We start from the raw sequence: 23,234 nt of genomic DNA, 5'->3' as shown, positions 1-23,234 counted from the left end.
ACTGAGCAACCCACCGCACCAAGTTTCTTCCAAATAAAGCCAGCAGTGTGCTGGGTGATTCACCCTTCTACGCGATGGTTTTGTTGATCTTCGTGTACGCAGTCCGACGGCATGTTCACCCACGATGCGCGCCGGATATATTTCGTTGTCTGCCACAAACACACACACACACACGACTATATAAATACAAAAATATGCTTGACGTTTCTAAAAATATGCCATCGATATGTTTGCTTGCTGTCATAAATATACAGTTATAGTGTCGTGTTTGTTGTTTGGTTTCGTAGCATTCACATCTTTCAAAATTTCTTTTCCATTTTTGGCCGCGCGCAGATAAATTAATTATGGCATGTACACGGATGCATGAACTTAGGTGTGTGTTTGTATGTATGAACATAGAATGATGGTTTTGAAAGCGTAATTGTTTATGACTTTTACTCAACGCTAAAGCTTTGAAGTATTTACCGTTAGCTTCGTCCTAAAATGTGGTGTTTTCACTTTCTGTTGAAGGTAAGTAACAGTGTAGATTCAATTAATTGAAAAAAGTCGTTTATTCGTTTTGTTATTACTCTTTGAAAATATTCTCTGTAAATTTGAAGTTGATCTGGCAAATAGTTTCGACGATAATGGTATGGTATTTGTGCTAAATTTTTAACTTTGTGTAATCGGTTTTTCTTGAAAACGGTCGGTGAAGAAAATTTTTCCGGAATGCCTGGCCAAATAAATTATCACACGAGCTTCTTAGTTACTACTATTAGCAAAAAATTGTAAGAACTTGTTCATAATTTTAAAATTCCTAATTTATTCTTCAAAATTTATGTCGTACTCTTCAAAATAGTCCTCCTTGGCCGCAGTACACTTGTGCTCACTTTTTTCTTATCCTCACAACAGTTGTTAAGAGGTTACATGGGTTTCCTCGGGTAAAAACAGCTTTTTTTCAGCAAGTTTATTTCATATAAAACACGAAATATTTTATTATCTTTATATATAAAAAGTACGGGTCACGTTGTTTGTCAGCGATGGACTCCTAAACAACTGAACTGATTTTAGTAAAATTTAGCACTCTGTGTCCGGTTCGAAATAACTTAGAAGATAGGATAGTAAAAACAATTCAAAAATTAAAAAAATAAAGTGAAAAATCTATTAAATGGACGCTCTATTAAGCGGACACATTGTTAATACTTATTAAGTACAATATATTACCCGGACAACTCTATTAACTGGACAGAAAAATTACATCTCTACTACAATCCCTTGGATTCTTATACCGATAGAAACGTTTTCACCTTTATTTGAAAAAAAAAATTCACTGTATTGAATAGTTTATTATATGCATAATAGTATAAAATGTATACCACAGCAACGCGAGTAGGATCCTCTAATATTTTATATTTTGTGCTATCGTTTTTTTTTCAATCCTCGAAGCAGTTGGTAAAATCAATTTCTGGAATAGTCTTCAATGCGAGTAGCGATTCACGTTAATGTCTTCAATCGACTCAAAACGGTTACCCCAAAAGGGTCTCCGAAGCGATCGTGTTAGTTTGCTGAATAGCCAGAAGTCGCATGGAGCTAAATCAGGCGAATATGGTGGTAGCGGCACGATATTGGCTAAAAATTTGGCGAAAAACTTATGAAGAATCAGTACAGTATGCGACGGTGCATTATCGTGGTGCAAAAACCAAGAGTTTTCGGCCCATAATTCCGACCTCTTTTTACGAATACTTTCGCGCTTTGGCCGGTCGTACGGAATTCGGAGTGCACCAACCCTATAATTCAGTCTTACTATTTATTGCCCACAGTAGTATTTATCATATACTGATCGGGGATGAAGATTTTTAATAACAATTTCGATTTTTAAGTCACGCTGGGAATGTGTAAATTTTGTCACAAGAAACCGCTGTCTTAACGAAGCTTCTATTTTGCGAAAAAATATTTTTTTATTCAGCAATTGTTATAAGTTCTTTGATTTCTGAATTCAAGATTATTTTAAATCAAAAAATCTTACTCATCGCCGTACAACATTTTTCGGAGGTCGTCTTGGAGATCTGCTACGGAATGAAAGGAATCCAAAATGTTTCAAAATGGAGCGCGATTATCAAAAAATATTAAATTATATAAATATACAGCATGTTCTTCAAGAAAGCAATCGGCTTATTTGCATGAAATAATTTGAAAATGAATTTGACCTTGACTTTCAAAAAAAAAAGCTTGATTTCATTGCCAATAGCGCAGTGCAATTGCAGCATCAGTCAAAGACATATTTATGAATTGAGTTGTGTATTCGCGAAACTTTTTGTGAAACAACATTTCTTTGTTTCCATTCAAAAGGCTCCAAGATATCTCATTGTATGCTGCAAAGTACTTAAAAAAGTCGAAGGCGTTTGTCCAATATTGGAACCAACACTTTTTGGCGCACAAAAATGTGGACGACTTGCAGAATCGTGGCATTTGCAGCGCTACCTCAGAACAGGACGATTTAGTTATAAAGAACATTTCGAAGCAAATATCTTGAAAGCAGAAATCCCGAAATTGGCTCAAGAGCTAAATAAATATATTATTTTTGCATTATATTGAATGATCTGATTTAAGTTAAATATGCAGTGTTTTGTTCGATAATTTGTTGCCATTTGGCAGGTAATTTCGTAATGTTACTCTCTTAGAAAAAATAGGCAGTTGATTTTCAGAAGCTTCACAATCATTCGCCAGAGACAGAAGCAGTAAGTAATCACTTGATGCCAGGTACGGACTATAAGGTGGATTCGTAAGAAACTGCTTCAAAATTAAGAGTATGACAGTAGGGGAGCAGCTCATAGTTGATTATGCCCACCACATACATAACAAAATCACCCTAATAATCAATCCTGACTCACCGCGATTCGACCGCGTCCGTTTTCGGTTAACGTTGCCGTCAGTGACATACTTTTACATCACCAGTAAGCCTCCGCTTCAGCAATGGATCGATTTTGCTGCAATCTCTTTTCTTGTCACATCTGTGAGTTCAACAAAGTGCTGACAACATTCGCATGGACTCTATTTCACAAGATCAAACCCAGCCTTGACATCCACCACCTAAGAAGCAATTTAAATAGAACTTGCTGCCTCCTGGTACCCGAGATAGAATTTCGAAAATTCGTAATTTTACAACAACAACAGTAGTAATTGAGCTAAGTAATAGACCCAAAAACTTTCCTTAGTAATTAAAAAAAAATCAGAAATATTTTGTATTTGTATATTTTATTAAAAAATATATTTTTTAACAATAAAATCTATATGCATATCAGTAAAAGCTAAACTAAATGTACATATGTAAATATTGTATATGTATTTAAAAATATTTTATATTAGATATTGTATATATGTATATAAATATATTTAAGTATATATAGTAGAGTATATAATGGGTAAAAGAATACAACGTATGTATGTATTGTCTTTTAATTGGAATTAATAAAATATTATTATGTATTGCGATATTTAATGGTAATTGCGACCATGGAAAGAGGATGTTGCTATTATAAAATAATACTCACAGTATTTATATGTATGTAGTAAGTGTAATGCCAGCTAAGTAGTAGTTAGAGTTAGTAGTAGTTAGATTAAGGTTTCATGTTGAGGTTTGTGGCTCTTAGAGAAATATGCTATTTTGAGTTATTTGTATTGATTGAGAGAGAGTCTATATTTTATACTTTATAACGTTTGGGCAACTCCAATGGCGGAGAATAAAAAAAAAAAATTAAAATTTTCTAAGAAGCCAATGAAATTTTTAAAAATATTAATAAAAATAAAAAAATATTTCAGCTGCAATAATTTTATTAAAATGGACTCGATTCTAGACAAATTTTTTTTTTTGAACATTATCGCACTTTTCGCGTTATTTAAGTAAAAAAAAGCAATAATTTACCACTGCTTTGCTTTAATATAATTAACCAATTAGTCGTTGTACTATTTTTTTGTTCGTTTATTATAGAAAAATATCTCAAATTCGCATTACTAATTACTTAATTTGCCAACTATGCGCCTTGTCATATCAAAATACTTTACTTCACGCCAATTATATAAATACCGATAAGCAATTTATGATTTATTATGTGTAAAGAAGTATCAATGTGTGCGATTTATGCTTCAAAAAAATGTGTAATGACCGCTTTTGACAAGTGTCAACTCAACATGTCAACTCACACACACACAAATATTTGTGCGCGAAAATTGATTAATAGCGTTTACAAGCGAGCGCACGCTTCAAATAGATTTATGTAACACATACGCACACATTTACACTGTTGCATTATTAACTCATACTCAATAACTCATAAATAATGCAATATGAAATTAAAGTGGTGTCATTTGAGACACCTTTTTGACATAACTGTAAACCACAAACCTCGCTTAAGTTCAAATGCCATACACGGCTCTAAGTAGAAATACTATAAACACTTATTTTCATTTGGACATGTGTTGATGGGATCTTCAAAATGCTTTTCAGGCGGGCACTTAGGCGCAACAATTGCTTTAACTTTAGTAATATTGGAACTCTATATGTATGTATGTATATATTTATGTAGTACAATAAGGCACAAACATTCGTTTCGTTTTATCATTGCTCAGTTGTTGTAGTTTTAAGTTTTTTATACACATATATAATAAATATGTGTGTGTTAGTGATTCGCACATGAGTTAACAATTCTTATTCTTTTTAGTAAAATTAAGTACATTAATAAGCTGCACATAGTCTCTAAACATTTACATATTTTAATTATGCCAAAGTGTTGTATATGTTTGTATGTATATAAGTATAAATGGTAATATGGAATTCTGTATTAAGTACGCATGAAAGCATTCTGCTAGCAATGGAAAATCGTTTAACGTAATTAAAATGCTATGCCGCAATATATAGATAGGCAAAAAATCTAAGTAGCAGTGGCATAAGCGCTCATGTTGATTTAGAATACGTTTCTGTTCTAGAAATTAGAAACTCGTTAACTGCAATTAAAACAAGAAAAACGTTTACTTCGGTCGACCGAAGCTATAATACCCTTCATATATAAAAACAGTTTTTCATACAAGAACTTGATTTTGTTCGGTGAGTTTGTATGGTAGCTATAGGATATAGTGGTCCGATGTAAGCAATTTAGATAATAATCCCTGCCAAAGATATCTTGTCAAATAAAAAAGTTTTCCATATAAGGATCTGATTGTGATCGGTGAGTTTGTATAACAGTTATAGAATATAGTGGTCCGATATGAACGATTTGTTCGGGGATCGCTGCATTGTCTTAGACAATAATCCACGCCAAATTTCGTGACGATATCTTGTAAAATAAAAAAGTTTTCCATATAAAGATCTGCTTTGGAACGATTAGTTTGTATAGCAGTTATAGAATATAATTGGCCAATTCCGACAAATGAGCAAATTCTTGGTCAAAAAAGAACAAGTGTAAAACTTCAGATCGATATTTCAAAACTGAGGGACGATTTAACATATATACAGACACACACATATGGCTGAACCGACTCAGCTCGACATGCTGATCATAATTTATCGATCTTATAGGGTCTCCGACGTTTTCTGTTGCGTTTTACAAACTTCGGCAAATTTATACCCGGTTCTGGTGTTTTTATTTTCTTTAAAAATTTTCGAACAGTTTTCAAAGTTTTATAAATACAAGTTAAGCCCTTATGCCTTCCCGCTACATAATTATTTTATTAATTTTTTTTCTACTTGTGTTTACAACTTTTCAAACTTCTGGAATGCTTTTTTTAACATAATCGGCACTTACGTCATGCACAAATGCATTGGCATTTACTTTTAAAATTTCAATAAATAAATTTCTAACATTTTTTTTTTATTAAGGCAACTTAACGGTCGCACACTCGAAACTGTTGTCTAACTAAATTAATTATCAGAAAATTGAGCACTTACAATTGCGTTGTTATAACGGATTTTCGTATAATTGTTGGTTCTTTGCCTTTAGGCGCTGAAACCACTTCGGATGAAACCAGCCAAGGTGACACCATGTCGTTGTTGTTCGGAATATGAGTGACTGAATGATTATTTTGATGCTACAGAAAGAAAAAAAATTAGTTAATAACATAACCTCACATAAAAAAAGGAATCAGGAAAAAAAAATAATAAAAAAAAAATAATAATAAAAAATAATAATAATAATAAAAAAAAATAATAATAATAAAAAATAATAATAATAATAAAAAATAAAAACAAAAAAAAACACACATAGTTAATACCACATATCCTCAAATATCAAACAAGAGATGCATGAGAATTTAAAAAAAAGATAAAATAAAAATAAAATTATATAAGAAATAAAAGAATAAAATGTAATAAACTAATAATAAAAGAATAAATAAAAAATCATATTAGAACAAAATTAATTAAAAATGATTATTTTTAAAAGTTAATTATTAAAATATTATATTAAATAATTTAATTTTTTTGTTAAAATAAAATATGATAAATAAATAAAATTATTAGTAAAATATATAATATTAATAAAATATATAATAAAAAATTAGGTGGCAACAAAACAAAGAGACGAATAGTAAATAAAAACATTAACATATGTTTTCGGCATGCAACAACCCAACACCCTAATACCAATGACGTATGAAGTAAACAAATGCAAACCTTATTGTCAATTTCTTTTTTCATTAGCATTTGCCCATCAGTTTCACAGCGCTCCAGTTCGTTAGTCACATCGTTTACATGTTGCTGCTGGCGTTCTTGCTCGCGCAAAGTGGAGAATAGTGTTGTGCCAGCGGACGGTTTGGTCGGCGCTTTGTTGCCACCATCGATACTGACCAATTCCGTATCGTTACTATTACCAATAAGTGTGCTGCTGGCGGACTTTTTCTCATTCGTGGCACGCACATTATTATTTATTATGTTATTAATGAAAATCTCGTTAATTAAACGCTCCGCAGCGGAAGCATTGCTCGCAGCTGTGGCACTGAATGTGTGAGTGGGCGTTGGTGGTGGTGTGGTTATGGTGGCAATATTTGTTGTTGGTGGCGTAGTGGGTGTCAACAACAAATTATCACCTGTTGTTGTGGCATTGCCTTTGCGAATTGTGAATGTTTCGTTGGCGCTGGCAGGATTTGCTGTTGTTGTGGTGAAAACTGTGCTTGTATGCGTATTATTGTAAGACGACGACGACGACGACGACGATGCGTTGGGACTCATGCTATTGAATTCGGATATGAAAGTGGCATTGGAAAATGGTGATATTGTCGTTTTGGAAGCGGTTATCTTTCGCGCCGATGGTGTTGTGGGCGATGGCAAAACAGTCGCCTCGGCAACGTATGTATTCGAGGCATTCGCCTCTGCATTGCCATTGCCCACAGCGATTGCGGTGCTGCTAGTTGGTTTTTGTTCCGTTATGCTCAAAGTTAGTTTATCACCGCCCTAAGCGCGCAACACAAAACAAAACAAAACAAAAAAGTGGTAACACAAAAGTAGACGTAAACACAAAACAAAAAACGAAAGTAGGTGGAGGGAAAAAACAAAAAGCGTGAGATAAATTAAATAAATTATGAATGGGTGGAAACAATTAATCATATGTATATATAAGTATGTGCATAAGTTAACGTTGTGTGCAACTGGCCAACAGTTCGTGAAGAGACTTAAAGCAGTCCAAATAAAAAGATAATTTTACTCACCACAGAAATGTAGGTGGCATTTAATGAGTCTGGGCCGTCACTACTATACATTGTGTTGTTGTTGTTCGTATTAATACTGCTGAATATGCTATTGCTGTTGTTGTGTTGCACTGTGCTTGGCGCGGGCACAAACATTTGATTTGTCATTTTCGCATTCGTGTTGGCATTTGAGTGCACACCAGTGCCAAGCTCTTCTTCGACGCGTGCTGCAATATAAGGATTTAGGTTACAACTGAGTACTAAGCACATAAGTCTTAATTTATAATGCTGAACAGGGTATAATAGGTTTGCAACGAAGAGAATGTACGAAAAAAAATTTCAAATCGGACCACTATAGCATATAGCTGCTATACAAACTAACTCATCAAAATCAATTTCTTGCATCGAAACTTTTTTTTTATTTGTAAAGGCTGTTATAGCATCGGTGCACTGGACGTATAAACTTCACTTACCCTTTAAAATATTGCATTTTATATGTCCGGGCGGCAGTGCGCCACCGCCGACATTTGCCAGCTTCACTTGATTATTCGGCTTATCCGAGCTGGAAAGACGCTTCAATGTCTCTGTGTTGTGTTCCATATCGAAGGTTTTATTTATCGTTACTCTGTGTAGTAAAGAAGGAAGTTAATTAGTAAATATTAAAATTAACAAGGCTGAGCTGTTAAAAGAAAGCTTATTAATGCGAATTTTAAGCTTTCTTTTAACAGCTTATTAATGCGAATTTTGCTCTACCTGATACTGTTAGCATCATTAATAGCTTCAGTTGCTAGTATAGATGGGGATGGATCTTTAACAATGGACTTAAGTAATGAATCTAGCTCTTTATCTTTGTCCGATAAGGCACTTCTAATGCTGCACAACGAGACAGATGTAAAATTAGTACATATAAATATATATATAAACATTTAACTACAAAAGAAAAGCTAAATAGCTAAAACTTATAAAGAAGAATTGGAGGGAGAGAAATAAATACATAGAAGTAAATAATATTCACAGCCAAGAAACAGTTATGATAGTGCGAGAAAGTAAAATATTGAAATAAAAGCGGAATAGAAGTAAATATTTTTAAATAACAAATACTAGGCGATACATGTATAGCTGCAGAATTGTTCAAGAAATTCTTGAAACTAGTTTTCACAATTCACCTGAAACCCGAACTGATGGACGCTTTGCCGAAGGAACCATGATGCGAGGAGGCATTGTTTCTAAACGGATTAGTATCATCGGCATTTTTCGTTGTAGTCGGTGGGTATATGCTACTGGTTGCACCAATGGATTCAGTGTCAAGCCTACAGGGAATATATACGTGATACTACTTTACAAAACAAACAAAAAAGCAATTAAAACTTACTTCACTGCCAAAGCTTCCTTATTGTAGCAATCGAGTTTAGTGTAGCCACTTTCTTCGCCACTTGAATCCGAACGCATGGAATTACGACGCACGCCACTACTACCGCTACGCGCCGCAGCTGCACTGCTTGTTGCCGTATCATGTAGCAAATCTGCATTGGCATTGTAAATAACTGTTTGTATGGATGGCGAGGGTGTAGCTGCATTGGACAGTTGCGACTCGACTGTCGACGTATTCGTGAGCAACGAGTCGAGTGTAGTGTTAGCCGGTTCAACGGCGGCAGCGGCTGCGGCTGCGGCACGTGCATTTACTGCGGCTACAGCTGAGGCAGCCGCTTCTTGTGAAGCTTTTTGACGATCACGTAGCAGATGCGACTGACGGCTGGCAAAACGTTGTGAGGGACGTCGTTCAAATTGGACAGTGCGTCGGGCACGACTTTGCTGTGTCGTTTGAAACTCTGTGCGCCCAGAGTAGCGGAAACGTGAACCCATACGGAAGAAGTTTTGACGTGCCGAAGGCCCTTTGACCGGCGCACGCAAACGGAAGAATGTATGATGCTCTACGGCACACTTCCACAAATGCTTGCATGCTTTCTCATTGTACAAGCGAAAAACAAAAGTGTGTTCCTGTTCGCGTCCTTCATCATCGTCTTCGATAACGATTAGCGTGAGTTTCTTCTTTTTAAAATCCAATTTACTAATTTTCGGCCAGAAGAATAAGCCGATTTTTTGATCACGCTCAAAAACCAAAATGCCCGTTGGTGTTAAGCCTAAATGATACTCGCAACCGTCTTTACCCTGTAATATATGTTGTACTTATTATTACTGAAAAATTTTCCACAAAACACTCAACAATAAATATTTACCAAGACTGTGTGCATATCAACGCCATACATATCCAACCATTTCGCTTTATTTAAGTAGGCAGTTTCTGCTTGCGCAGGCGTTAGACCGCGACATGTCTTATACTCATCCAATATGGCAATTTCCAGATCCTCAGTTTGTTCCGGCACAAAGCGGAATTCCGAAACTGTGGCCGCTGTGTGCACTTGTTCATCGTAATCACCAAGTTCAGCTGTAAACACATAAATTACAATTAGAAACGATTTCGTGCACATATTATTAAGTCGTACATTGCAATGCGAGCGCACACAATTCAGCAGCTTTGTCATCGGGACAATCTAAGCGACCTTCTAGCAGATCTTGTTTCAATTGGAGGAAGAATAGATAGCGTGTCAGTTCCTCGCGTAAAGTGTTTGGCTCCGACGAATAGAACTTAACTTTCATACGAAAGGTGTATGGTGGTCCGACTAGAAGAATATGCCATGATTATTGTGTTGATTTACAGTTTAAGCAGTTACTTACTCTTTACTTGCTTCTTAATAGGTTTTGTAGGATCCAGCCAGTGCTTAACATGGTTCGCATCTGTAAATTGCAAACCGAAGTAATCTTTTTCGATGACGTCTAATGCATAGAAGACTTGTTCGTATAAGAAGCTGCCGAGTGCCTTTTTCTGTAAAATTAATAAATAATAATATATAAATAAATTTTAACTATTTCGGAAATAAAAGTAATTATTTATGCACAGACTACTGACGTTGAATTATAGTTGGTACAAAAAATCGAACAACAAGAAAAAACGTTGGTTGCACTGAAGTTATAAAACAAAAAAACTTTCCATACCAGATTTTGCTTTTGATCGTGCAGATCTTATAGCAATAGGTGTTCTATATAGGCGGTTCGGCCGAATTACTAATTCTTGGATATAAAAGGAGCGCGAATTTTCAGATAGATAGCTAAAGAACTGAGGAATTAGTTTGTGTATGGCAGACAGACGGATATGGCAAAATCGACTCAGCTTGTAACGCTGATCATTTACAAATACGTTATACATACATACATATATACGATCTCCGATGTTTTTCTCTGTGTTAAAACCTACGTTGTGAATTTAATATACCCTGTTCAGGGTATAAAAAACAAAACATTAACTAAGCTTCGGAAATTCAAATCTAATTAGTAAAGAAAAAAAAAAAAAAAAATTAATTATACCTTCAAAATTTCAGTGGACTGCGACAACACATTAAATTTTAACATGATTAAAAAAAAGTTGATGTAATTAAATAAGTTTTTGGAGTTTGAAAGGTTAACTAATTTCTAATTATGGTGCTGTGTCTACAATGTATTCAATTTTACACATGATTATTTACATTCTAACTAGAAGGTGCTCTTTTCATACATATGCACATTACCTAGAATATACAAATAAAAAATAAGTTAAACACTCGCACTAAGTTACTGAAACAGTGAATTAAAACTAATGGAATGTCTAGTGCAACCAACCACATAATTTAATTAATGAAATGACAGGTTTACGCACTTTCTCTTTTTTGTTCTAGCGCTATATTATTTCAATTTATATATTTGTATTGAATGTATTTAATGATATTTGAAATAAATAACTTTGAATTCGCACTTACTGATAGTTCGATAGAGAGATCTGTATTGTCTAAAAGCACTACGCGACACTCAATTTTATTTTTGTTGATTGGCAAACGCTGCGCCTTAATTTGTGTGCCGCCACTACTGTTTGCATTTGTAACACCAGCTCCGCCGGGACCACCGGCAACACCACCTCTGCTTTCCACATAGTTGCTACGCACCTTCCGACGACTTAAAAAGCGCAACATTTCCCTCTAGCAAAATTTACATGAATACAAGCATTCGCCAGACCACTTTCGACACCTTTCTTCAGCATGCGTCTCAACTACTTCATCAACGTTGAATGTGTCCAATCGGTATTGTCGTTGCTATAAATTTTCCCACTTCGTATCCTAATTCTGTCTTACTTTAAGCTAACGTCAAGCAAGAGTTGATGCAGCAACTTGTAGCTTGCCGAAACGCAACGACGACGCCGCCGCCACCGCCCCACAATAGTTTCTAGTCTGTGGTTTAGCTAAACTTGTGCGTTGTCGAAACAAACCTACTGATCCTGTTCTTACTGCTTTTTGGGTATCAGTGTTGTCTTTTTGGACTTCGCCTGCGATTTCCCCAATACCCAATCACAAATTTTCTAAGCACTTTTCTGCCGCTATTTTGACGTTTATGTCACTTTTTTACTTCTCCACAAATTCAGCCACTCCTCACCATACAAGAACACGACCGAGACTTTTCTTCTCAATTATCGAATACAACAACAAAAACAAGTTTCACAGGTTGTTTCTACCATGAAGGCCGCAAATAAAATGCACAGAAATCATTAAAACCGAACCGAAATTATTCAAATCTTTGCGCAATATGTTAATAATGCTTTTAAGTTATTAGATTTACATTTTATTAACTTAAAATGAAGCAATTAACAAAATTATTTAAACCGAAAAAGCCAACAGCACAGCAAGCCAAAAGGAAAAATCTCAGAGTTGCAACTTCTTTTCTTTCAATGCTACCAATTGAATTTGTCGTTCGCCAATGTGGCCATTCTGTACCGTGTTTAGTTGTTTTCTTATCGGTAATAGTCGGTAATATATTTTAAATGTTTATATACAATTTAGGAAAACTACATATTAGCATACAATGATAACAGCTATTATTTTAGAAATAAGTAATCAAATAAATGTATTAAATTATATTGCTATTGCTAAATAATATTTACATAAAAATTATATTAATTGTTATTAGAATTTGTTAAGCATTGATTTTATCTGCAATATTAATATGTTTTGAAACGATTAAACAAAATATTTGATATTGTCTGCAACATGAATGTATTTTGAAACATTTTAATAAAATCTATCAACAGTATAAAATTCAACATAAAGTTATCGATAATTGTAGAGTTTTTGGAAACCTTTGCTCAGCTGATCGATAAGTGTTATGCTCTGGCAGTGCCTGGCCTGCTAAAGATTTCCGATGAAGACAAAAGGAAAGACATGAAAAACAAATTTTTTTCTATGAAATGAAAATATTTCATTATCTTTCGGGCAGTGCTTAAATAACTATCTCCATAATTAGTTTAAAAATACTAAAGTAAATAAATAAAGCTAAAGTAAAGTGTATAAAACTAAAAACAGTGTGTGGCTAAATTATTATTATCGGTGACGACAACACTCGTAAATAAAAAGTAAAAATAAGTACCAACACCAAACACGATGAATTTAGTAGAGAAACATCCATACGGAAATGGCTTGTTATATGTTGGATTTAATCAAGATCAAGGTAAATATACACGATCACTTACAAAATATAAATTATTTTCAAAAATTACTGGGAGTTTCAGGATGTTTCGCGTGCGCAACGGACACTGGTTTCCGTGTTTACAATTGCGATCCATTAAAGGAAAAAGAACGTCAATATTTTCCAGAGGGCGGCCTATGCCACGTTGAAATGTTATTCCGATGTAATTATTTGGCGCTTGTTGGCGGAGGCATCAGACCTTTGTATCCCCCAAACAAAGTAATCGTTTGGGATGATTTGAAAAAGGCACCAGCAATATCTATAGACTTTAATCAACCTGTCAAAGCAGTGCGTTTGCGACGCGATCGCATTGTTGTAGTATTAGAGGGTGTGATAAAAGTGTTTACTTTCACACAACAACCACAACAGTTGCATGTTTTTGAGACCAGTGCGAATCCGCATGGATTGTGCGTCTTGTGTCCACATAGCAACAAAAGTCTGCTAGCCTTTCCAGGGCGACGCACCGGCCACGTCCAGATAGTCGATTTGGCAAATACAGAGCGCGCTCCGCTGGAAGTTGTCGCGCACGAAGCGTCCATTAGTTGCATTGCCTTAAACTTGCAAGGCACTCGTTTGGCCACCGCAAGCGAAAAAGGCACTTTAATACGTATTTTCGATACAGAAAATGGCAAAAAACTTTGCGAACTGCGTCGCGGTAGTAATCAGGTAAGAGTGATTTTGGTTTCAGCCATTTTGTGTTGAGGGATGTGTTGCGTGTATACAAAACTTTCTTCTTCCCTACCTGCAGGCAAATATTTACTGCATTAACTTTAATCACCAATCCACTATGCTGGTGGTGTCCTCGGATCATGGCACCATACATGTCTTCAATTTAGATGACAACAAACCAAAAGAAGCTGCATTTCCCATGATACCAAAATATTTCTCTAGCCAGTGGAGCTTTGTTAAGTTCTCCATACCGCAAGGTCCAGCCTGTATCTGCGCATTCGGCGCCGATCCTAACTCTGTTATAGGTGCGTGCTATAATAATTTTAGTTATTAGTGTTGAAATTATTATTATTTTTTAATAATTGCAGCTATTTGCGCCGATGGCCACTATTATAAATTTATATTCAACAATAAGGGCGAGTGCAGTCGCGATGTTTGTACACAATTTCTGGAGCTGACCGATGATGAAGAATAAATGTGTTAAAAGCTTATAATAGCTGCTAAACTGTTTTATTGAACAGTTTCCACGTCTATTTAAAGCCTATAGAAAAGTGTTTAAAAATATATACATATATATTATTTGTAGGAAAGTTTATATAATATTTGCAAATCTGCAACTATTGATGGTATCTTTGACTGGTTGAAATATAAATACATATTACATGCGGTATTGGCAAGGCATTTCGTTAAGTGAAATAATAATTACATAAGATTGTGTAGAAGGCTCGACTAAACGTTCTACTGAGAAAAATATATTTTTATTTTGCTTAAAAATAAATTATATACATACATACATACATACACACCTACGTACATTCGCACGTATCAATTGAAATGCAATTATTGGTTTTTCAATGTACTCATTTTTGTTCTTCCTTATATTTTGTAAATAATATTTTAATTATAATGCTGTAATACTGTAAAGCAAACATACATACATATGTAGTATAAGCAATTCCATATGTTGTAGCAAAATAAATATCTCACGATATAGTATGAGGTCTATATGTATATTTAATATAAGGTGGTTGTTGGTTAGGGAGGTTGTAGACCCAAAAATAACACTGAATTGATTTGGAGGAATGCTGACGAGCGTTTGGCCGTATAAAAATCCGGGTATGTGCCGGTTACATACCCGATTATGGTGGGAGTGGGCTTAGAGAGGCATTTAAAAGCGAAAAGCTGAACAGATCGTTGGAATACTTTCCACTGTTTTTCTGCGCAAAAATGATTTGCAAGTTTTTTTTTTTTTGCTCTGGGTGGTATATTTCGCCTTTTGTTTATATGTTTAAAAAATCATGACGCGTTACGCAAACATTTGTACATACTAATTTAAGAATATGACTATCTATTTACTTTCTGAAAATATTAGATTACAGTTAGGCGATAAGAGTTGCTACTTATGTACATATATACTATGAATATCGTTCCCATGACAGTGGGAACCGAAACGGACCCGAATTTTTAACCGATAAAGCACTGTCAACTCGGCACTATGCCTCGAAATTACTTCAGGAATGTTTTCTGCCGCTCCAAGAACAACAACAATAACAATACCAGCTCATATACATACATACATACATAAGAACAAGTATAAACAAAAATGGCAAATTTAGCAAGTGTTTGCAAAAACTAGCCAATAACTTTGTGATAAAATCGCAGTCGACTAAACTGTAGCCCAAATATGTACTTATGTACATATGTAAGTATGTATATACCAAATGTAAAAATGTTTGCTTCCAACCAGCCAGGAGCTGATTATAGGCAACCACTTTGCTGCATTGCAACGCCATTAAGCGCCAGCGTAAATTTATCAACCAATTTCATTAATTGAATTATTATTCTCACTTCTGAAGAGCGCCGCCTGCTCGTGAGCGCAGTGCCATCACTAACACACAGACAATGCAACGTTTGTATGCTGAAATGTACACTAATGGTATAGCCTAAAATTAGGCGCTAATGCAACTGGGGAATGCGATTAAAATACCATTGAATATTAGTTGAAATTACGGCAACGAGCACTTGCATAACGGAGCAGAGGATGCAAACGTTGCTTTGTAGCCGCTGATGCGTTCCATGTGTGTGCGAGTTGTAAGTAATTGGTGCAAATGATGCGATTATAAGGACGTTCAACTGGCGCTTTGAAGCGACGCTGTTGATGTGTTGTTTGAAGTGAGGTTTGTTATAACGGTTAACTTAAAAGTAGTAAGTTTTTATAGATATCAATTGTAGTCTGTCGTTTTAATGAGGGTACTGAAGAGAATTTGTAATTTCTGAGTTAGAACTGGACTTTCTATTTCTGAATTGAATAATAATGTGTTGTTGTTGTAGCGGCAAAATTCTGCCGAGTTGACAGTCTCTGACGGGATAAAAAATCCGGGTCCGTTCCGATTAATTAGACCAGACTGTCTTGGGAATTTATCATCGTCTTTAAAAAAGCCAATTTTTCATACACTCTGAAGTCTCGGCTGGAATGGCGCTAAGTCCTTCAGCGAATGACTTTCATTGACTTCAAATGACTCAACGCGGGTTGACCGAAGCGAATTTTTATGTTTAGAAAATGAAATAAACTTACAGACAGCCAAGTGATGTTGTTGTTGTAACGGCTGTCTAGCCCCCGTTAGGATGGTAAGGTTTAGATAAGTTGTCATCGAGGTCATCCAACGGTAGGCCCAGGAAACGTGCTGTTTCGATGGGGTCAAACCATATGGAGAGGCGTGTCAGATGTGTGGGGTTAGCTGGGCATGCAAAGAGGTGGTTAGAGTCATGCGAAGACTCGTTGCACGCATATGTTTGATATGTCGGGGTCAGCTAAGGATAAGTAGGAGTTTAACTTCTTACAGTACGCAGAACGAAGCTGCACAAGAATTACTCTCGATTGTCGTGGCAACTCGAGCTCATCGTCATGCGATTCCTACGACGTCCGGTTCCACGTTACCGAAACTGACCCGGATTTTATCCGACCAAGGGCTATTTTTTCGGAGTTGTAACCACTGTGTCTGAGCGATGACTTTCGATTCTCATATGGCCAAAGAAGTCGGTTACATTCACAATAGACTGGTCCGTGTATTTTCTGCCCACAAATCCGGTCGTTTACGATGAATTTTTTCCCGTAGACGCTTCAAAACTACCAATTAGAATTTCGTATTTTCTTATTATTAGAATTTATTATTATCAAAGAAAAAGATAAGCATCGCCTGATTTCTAATTGACTTTAATGTGTTTTTTCGGTTTCGGCTCATTTTTGGATCTCCATTCGCTAGATTGTTGGACAGTTTCTGTTCATATTCGTAAACCCACATCTCGGCACCAACAATGATGCTTTTGATGAATGCAGGGTCCTCAACTACGATGCTTGACTTTTTTTAGAGCCTCTACTCGACACCTTTTTTGCAAAGGATTCCGCTATTTTAGCATGTGTTTTACATGTTTCATACCCAAAACATCATTGAGTTGATCTCTGATCTGAATGGTCAGATGATATGATGGTTTTCTACCTACTTTCTGATCTTGACTTTTCGATCCGATGAGAATTAACCTTACCCCCCGATGGGGCTGCTATTGTTAAAGAAATCTAGTGCAATATCGTAGGTCAAAGCGGAGGCGATTCGATTCTTTGTATTTGGAAGAGAAATCACAGAGTTAAATCAAAAGTGATTGGATGCTGTATACGCTGACTCTTCACTTCGATGGTGACTCAGTGACCCCGAAAATGACTTCCACGGAGGATAACGTGACAAACGCTCACATTCTCGTATTGACAGACGGCTGATTGAGATAGCGAGTTAGCTAAGACAGAAAGAACCTCAAAAACCCTCTAAGTCAAAATATGGGGCAAAAGTAAGTTGGCGGCAAAAGAATGCCAACTTTGCCTACGTCCGACTACAAGGGCAACTGTGCTCACTGTCATAGCAGGGTTTGAGACTGCTCATGGAGTTTCTGCATCTTTTGGTGACCGAGGGAAAACAATGCATCTACTGGTACACATTAAAGTCCAAGGAACAGACGACATGGTGGACTTCAATCTTCATAGCGAACACGCGATGACCACCATCATTCAAAAGGTGTGATCTACAAGTATATCGGCTACCTGGAAAGGAGCAACATTGTTCCTGTTCGAATCCTATCTTTTAGAAAAAATCGAACCCGAATTATGTTACGAATAGTTGCTCCATCCACAGTATTACTCAGATTTGCTTTCTAGGACTTCTTTCTGTTTCTAAACTCAACTGAGAAACATATTTTTCTGGCGGATGAAACAGCTTGAATCATGGCTTGGCTAAGTCTAACGAGCCGAAATGAGACTATGTTGAGAAATAAGTCGTAAACTTTCCAAATTTCGCGATTCTTTAATATGCTAAGTACCTATCGGCCAGCTTCGTAGCATAAATGACGTTTGTATATTGTAAGTGTTTTTGCATAAATCAAGAGTTGGACAATTCATGAGCTATCTTGCTTCTGAAGTATGTTGTAGATGCTTTTGCTGCCGGGTACCCATCATATAGAGATGTTGTGATCGGAAACTATATTAGTATGTTTCATAAAGCTACAATGACTGTGACAACTTTATGAAAAGGGCTTAGCACATTTTATTGCTGAAGCTTTCAAAGCTAATAATTCATATAAGAAATTAATCAAGATATTATTTCTATTTTATGGAGTTTCCTGATATCATTATAATCAACTTCATCAAAGTCATCATTTAGACTCGGTAAAATATTATATATTATAGTATTAAGAGGCGTCATAACGTTATGAAAATTATAAAAATGATAATGTTTTATAATTGAGGATGGACTCATTTGAAGCTCTACAATCATAAGGCTTGGTCCACTATTTACGTCCAATAGCTTACGCACAAAAAAAAAATTAAATAACTTTACCTTAAGATTGCCTTGTATTTGTTTAGATTACCTTTATTGAACCCATAACAAGGTTAGACATAGGCATAGATTAGTTAGGGTGTGACTTTTTACAAGCAATTGAAATGATAGCTCATCGATTTACATCAAGCCCATTTTTGTAAACATATCTACTCTATTTTCGACATATGTATTTTATGTACTATGTACATATGTATGTATATACATTAGACTGTTTATAGAAATTTATTTCACAAGTTCTAGTGAAATTTAAGTGCTCCTTCGCACAGTCATTGATATTGTGAGATCTTATGAGCAACGCTACTAATTCCTCCAACTGACTAATGGAAATATTTACAAACAATTATTTAGAAAAGAGGAAATCTTCAGAACCAATCACCGTCTAATCCCATAGTCTGCAGCATTGCAGCTCAGCACGTGAATGCAAAGGCTAGTAAATTTGCAAAAGAAAAATAAAATGATTCAAGAAACAAACAGAGAGCGATCGCCAGATGCATTTGAGCAGCTCGCGCCGCTCGAGAGTTGACTCATCGCGTGTGTCGTTCGAAAAGAGGCAACGAAAACTTATCGCAGAGAGCCATTAAGAAGTCGAAAAGATAAAACAAGCGCCGAAAAATAGCAACAAGTAAACAAAATACATTAAGTAAATAAAGAAACAAGCATATCGTGCCATAAAAAAACATGGGAAGAAAACAACAATTGAAATGATCTGTTCTATATGAGCGCGAGAGCATTTGTTGAGGCTTGAGGCCTTTTGACAGCTAATTGAAAACTCGATCACCGGCATTTGTGGCAGTTTTCCGTGCGCTTTCGCAGCGAGTAGACTAACTTTTTTGCGCTTGATATTTTTTACTGAATTGCATAGTAAAAAGCGTGACTTTTAAAAAGAAAAAAATATTGAAATAAGTTTTATTGCAAAAAAGAAATTAAAGTTGAAAATTTAATTGGTCTAACAAAAAAATACTTTAATAACTTTAGTGTTCGACATTCGCACTAACATTGTCGTGCTCTACAAAGGTAAATATCATAAATTTCAACAAAATGAAAACATTTTAAAGATAAGATTTACAAGTCGCGTGGTTTCAACGAAGTTGCAGATAAAATGAAATATTTTTCAAGTGTCGATGCACCGCTGGAATACAAAGTGCCTGACAAGTTAAGCTCGCGCGATTTTTGTTAAAAAAAGCCAAAACAACAACTAAGGTTGAAGCAAATAATTCGCGTAATTCAGGCCGGTGTTTCGCTGAGCCCGCGTCGTGCACGTCATTAATTCCCGTATACTCTTTAGACAATCGTATTTGTTGCTTGTTTTTATGCCTGTTTGTGTGTTAAACCGTTTTAGGCTTTCAAAGTCAGTCACTAATTATCACATATGACTCACAATGTTTCAATTTGTTGTAGCATCTATACATGAATGACGCTTGAGCTTATATCGCGTTGTTAAAGTTTATAGTTTTACTTATGTTTATTACTACCGAGAAGCGAAAATTATAAAAAAATAAATCTGCAAGTAGTAGTTTTGAAATAGTTATATTTGAAAATTTCTAACACAAAAATGCTCTCATAAAATCCGAAAGCAATTCTGAAGTAAGTATTTACCATCAAGATTTACATATCAAGTAGTAAGAGAAGAAAAAAAAGAAATCTGTAACAGATAAACAAACTTCAAGTTAAATTATGGTTATTTAATAAGGAAACAAGAAAAAAAGTTAACTTCGGCTGCACCGAAGCTAATATACCCTTCACAGGCGCATTACTTTTAGTAACTATGTGTCCAGTTTGTATGGCAGCTATATGCAATAGTTAACCGATCTGAACAATTTCTTCGGTGATTGTATTATTACCTTAAGCAGTAATCCATGTCAAATATCGTGAAGATATCACGTCAAATGCGAAAGTTTTCCATACAAGCCCTTGATTTCGATCGTTCGGTTTGTATGGCTGCTATATGCTATAGTAAGCCGATCTGAACAATTTTTTCGGAGATTACATTGTTGCCCTAGAAAACAATCTGTGCCAAATTTCGTGAATATATCTTGTCAAATGCAAAAGTTTTCCATACAAGAACTTGATTCCGATCGTTCAGTTTGTATGGCAGCTATATGTTATAGTGGTCCGATATCGGACCTGGCTAAATCGACTCAGCTCAACATACTGATCATTAATATATATACTTTATAGGGTCTCCGGCGCTTCCTTCAGGGTGTTACAAACTTCGTGATAAACTTAATATACCCTGTTCAAGGTATAAAAAGAGTTCTTATGAAGATCTTTATCCTGCTCTCTTTGACAATAATCCATACCACATTTCATGCATTTATCTTGTCAAAAAAAACACACAAGAATTTGATTTTGATCGATCAGTTTGTACAGCAGCTATATCCTATATCGTATCATCCGGCCACAATGCTCGTTTACACATTTATAGTAAAACTTTGTTCATAATATTAAAATGCAAATTAGGCTCCAATACAACTGTGCCAACGATTTCTCCAATCCTCGAAACAGTTGTTAAAGTCAATTTCCGGAATAGCTTTCAATGCCAATAGCGATTCACGTCTAATGTCTTCAATTAACTCGAAATGGTTTCTCCGGTCGCTTGGGTTAAAAATTGACGAAAAAGTTTCGATGAATCAATGCAATATGAGATGGTGCATTATCGTAGTACGAAAACCAAGAGTTATCGGCTCATTAAATGACGCATAACACTCAAAGAGTATTACTTTTTGACCGTTTTGGCCGATTGGAAGGATTTCGGAGTGCACAACACCTCGACAATCAAAGAAAACTATTAACATAACGTTTTTTGTTTCGGCTAACCTTTGCCAAGATATTCGGTCGATTGATCTCTTTTTCTGGGTCGTAAGCATATATCCAAGACTCATCGCCAGTAATAGTATGTTTCATGGCATCCTGGTAGTCGAAGAGCATTGCTTCACAGATGTTAAGGCGGCGGAGCTTTTAAAAAATATTTAGTCACTTTGGAATCAAACGTGCTTTCACTTTTCTTTGGTCAAAATGATCTTTCTAAATGGTTTTCACTGATCCTTCCGATATTCCAACGATGACGGTAAGATTTCCGACTGCTAAATCATCGATTATCAAGTGCCAGTTCCTTTATCTTATTGACGTGTTGATCATGAGTTGATGTTGTTGGCCGTCCTGGACGTGGTACATCGTCAATGCGTTCTCGACTCTTTTTGAATAATTTGTACTAATCAAAGACGCTTGCTCGCGAAGGTCTTTTCCAGCATTCTCAATGTTTCGGCACCAATAATTTGATTTCGTATGCTACTTTCTTTAATATCCAAAAAGTTTCTCTGCGCAAGTGCCACATCAGGAAAAACAAATCCAAAGTACATTGAAGCTATTTGCATCTGATGGTTCTTGGAATTAAACTCGATCAATTCAGAATTCATAATTTCTCTAAGTAAACTGGTATAATAAGTCGTTGCAACAATTTTTTGTATAACAAAAATAGATCTTCAAATAGACTTATAGGTTCAACGTAAACACTTTTAAAAAGATTGGAAATTAATAGAAATAAGTCAAATTGTCAGAAAGTAAGAAGATGAGATGCCTACCCATCATATCTGTTTCTTGCCTTGGTTGAAATGGACTAGTTTAGGCTATCAAGAAATACATTCAGACCTTAATTCCTATATGGGCTCATCAGACTTAGCCTATAAAATAAAAAGCGAGAATTTTTGAAAAACCGCGTTCTAATTCTCAGTATGATTACCTCGATACATTTTATACCGTCTAAAAAAACACGTTCTCTAGAAATCTTTAAAATAAAAGTCGGCGGTCCTTCTTCGACTCAAAAAAGTCTATCCGGCGAGTAGCTTTTTCAAATTTTGAAACAAAAAAATGTTGCACGGGGCCAAGCTTGCAGAATACGGTGCTCGGTGAAGTATTTCGTAGACAGGTTTTGTTGTTGTTTTAGTGAATGCTTATTTCTTCAGCAAATGAAGTCGTTTATCTAGCAACTCGGTGTCGAATCTACCTTGTTACCGTTTAGTCTTTCTGAAAGTAGTCAATGTAGACCACTCCTTTTGAATCTCAGAAAACATCAATTTACTTCTTCGAAGCCTAGATTTGTAAAACTTTTTCATGAAGGTGTTTCAGCTGCTTGATAATTGTGAGAATCCCGACCAGGTGTTCTTTAAATTTTTTATAATGTGTTTATTCATTTTTTTTTCAAAATTAAGTTATAATTGAACCAAAACTTGTATGGCGTAATAACTGCTAGGCAATTTTATTTATTTGAATAAATTTAATTTTTATAAATTTTCTTGTTCGATTTTATAACTCCCATAGAGTGTTACCAAATTTTATTCATTCCGAGCGTCAATCCTTATATTTTCCCACCCATAACTTCAATCGAAGATAACTCAGTCATACCATAGATGAATAATATTTTGC

The 23,234-nt window shown here is 35.4% G+C and overlaps 3 protein-coding genes across 7 annotated transcripts in view; 2 read left to right on the top strand and 1 right to left on the bottom strand.

The window, feature by feature from the left end:
• LOC126758099 (gelsolin-like) overlaps positions 1-23,234 on the top strand; it is a 127,416-nt gene that overhangs the window by 62,820 nt on the left and 41,362 nt on the right. The window contains exon 1 of one of the 2 annotated variants that reach the window (XM_050472133.1): positions 19,608-19,826. The exons of the other annotated variant lie outside the window; for it this stretch is intronic. The gene's annotated coding sequence lies outside the window, so the exon portion shown is untranslated. Of the gene's footprint in view, positions 1-19,607; positions 19,827-23,234 lie in introns of those variants that run through there. 2 annotated transcript variants of the gene reach the window in all.
• Positions 3,218-12,456, bottom strand: LOC126758072 (band 4.1-like protein 4B). 3 transcript variants are annotated; one of them, XM_050472095.1, is made up of 11 exons: positions 11,505-12,455; positions 10,390-10,537; positions 10,158-10,334; positions 9,891-10,099; positions 9,026-9,822; positions 8,820-8,963; positions 8,407-8,526; positions 8,127-8,278; positions 7,675-7,880; positions 6,644-7,420; positions 3,218-6,060 (listed from the first exon to the last, which is right to left on the bottom strand). In XM_050472095.1, exons 1-11 carry the CDS (start codon positions 11,712-11,714, stop codon positions 5,917-5,919), a joined length of 3,084 nt encoding a protein of 1,027 aa, XP_050328052.1. In that variant the 5' UTR covers positions 11,715-12,455; the 3' UTR covers positions 3,218-5,916. The 3 variants fall into 3 exon arrangements, with proteins under 3 accessions (XP_050328052.1, XP_050328060.1, XP_050328068.1); XM_050472103.1 differs by lacking the exon at positions 8,407-8,526 and having other exon boundaries at positions 11,505-12,456; XM_050472111.1 differs by lacking the exon at positions 6,644-7,420 and having other exon boundaries at positions 11,505-12,453.
• Positions 12,916-14,922, top strand: LOC126758182 (WD repeat domain phosphoinositide-interacting protein 3). 2 transcript variants are annotated; one of them, XM_050472296.1, is made up of 4 exons: positions 12,916-13,239; positions 13,295-13,923; positions 14,006-14,231; positions 14,295-14,922. In XM_050472296.1, exons 1-4 carry the CDS (start codon positions 13,173-13,175, stop codon positions 14,399-14,401), a joined length of 1,029 nt encoding a protein of 342 aa, XP_050328253.1. In that variant the 5' UTR covers positions 12,916-13,172; the 3' UTR covers positions 14,402-14,922. The 2 variants fall into 2 exon arrangements, with proteins under 2 accessions (XP_050328253.1, XP_050328260.1); XM_050472303.1 differs by having other exon boundaries at positions 12,917-13,239; positions 13,301-13,923.

Source organism: Bactrocera neohumeralis, chromosome 2 (genome assembly GCF_024586455.1).
Source record: "Bactrocera neohumeralis isolate Rockhampton chromosome 2, APGP_CSIRO_Bneo_wtdbg2-racon-allhic-juicebox.fasta_v2, whole genome shotgun sequence".
Taxonomy (NCBI): domain Eukaryota; kingdom Metazoa; phylum Arthropoda; class Insecta; order Diptera; family Tephritidae; genus Bactrocera; species Bactrocera neohumeralis.
This window is presented reverse-complemented; position numbering and strand designations above follow the sequence as displayed.

Bases quoted from the DNA above. Each gene is read 5' to 3' on its own strand.
- LOC126758072 (XM_050472095.1), bottom strand. From the start codon at position 11,714: ATGTTGCGCTTTTTAAGTCGTCGGAAGGTGCGTAGCAACTATGTGGAA. The intron at 8,964-9,025 runs GTAAGTTTTAAT...TATTCCCTGTAG, and splicing joins AAGGAAGCTTTGGCAGTGAA to GCTTGACACTGAATCCATTG. The intron at 7,421-7,674 runs GTGAGTAAAATT...TTGCGCGCTTAG, and splicing joins ATGCCACCTACATTTCTGTG to GGCGGTGATAAACTAACTTT.
- LOC126758182 (XM_050472296.1), top strand. From the start codon at position 13,173: ATGAATTTAGTAGAGAAACATCCATACGGAAATGGCTTGTTATATGTT. The intron at 13,240-13,294 runs GTAAATATACAC...AATTACTGGGAG, and splicing joins TGGATTTAATCAAGATCAAG to TTTCAGGATGTTTCGCGTGC. The intron at 14,232-14,294 runs GTGCGTGCTATA...TAATAATTGCAG, and splicing joins CGATCCTAACTCTGTTATAG to CTATTTGCGCCGATGGCCAC.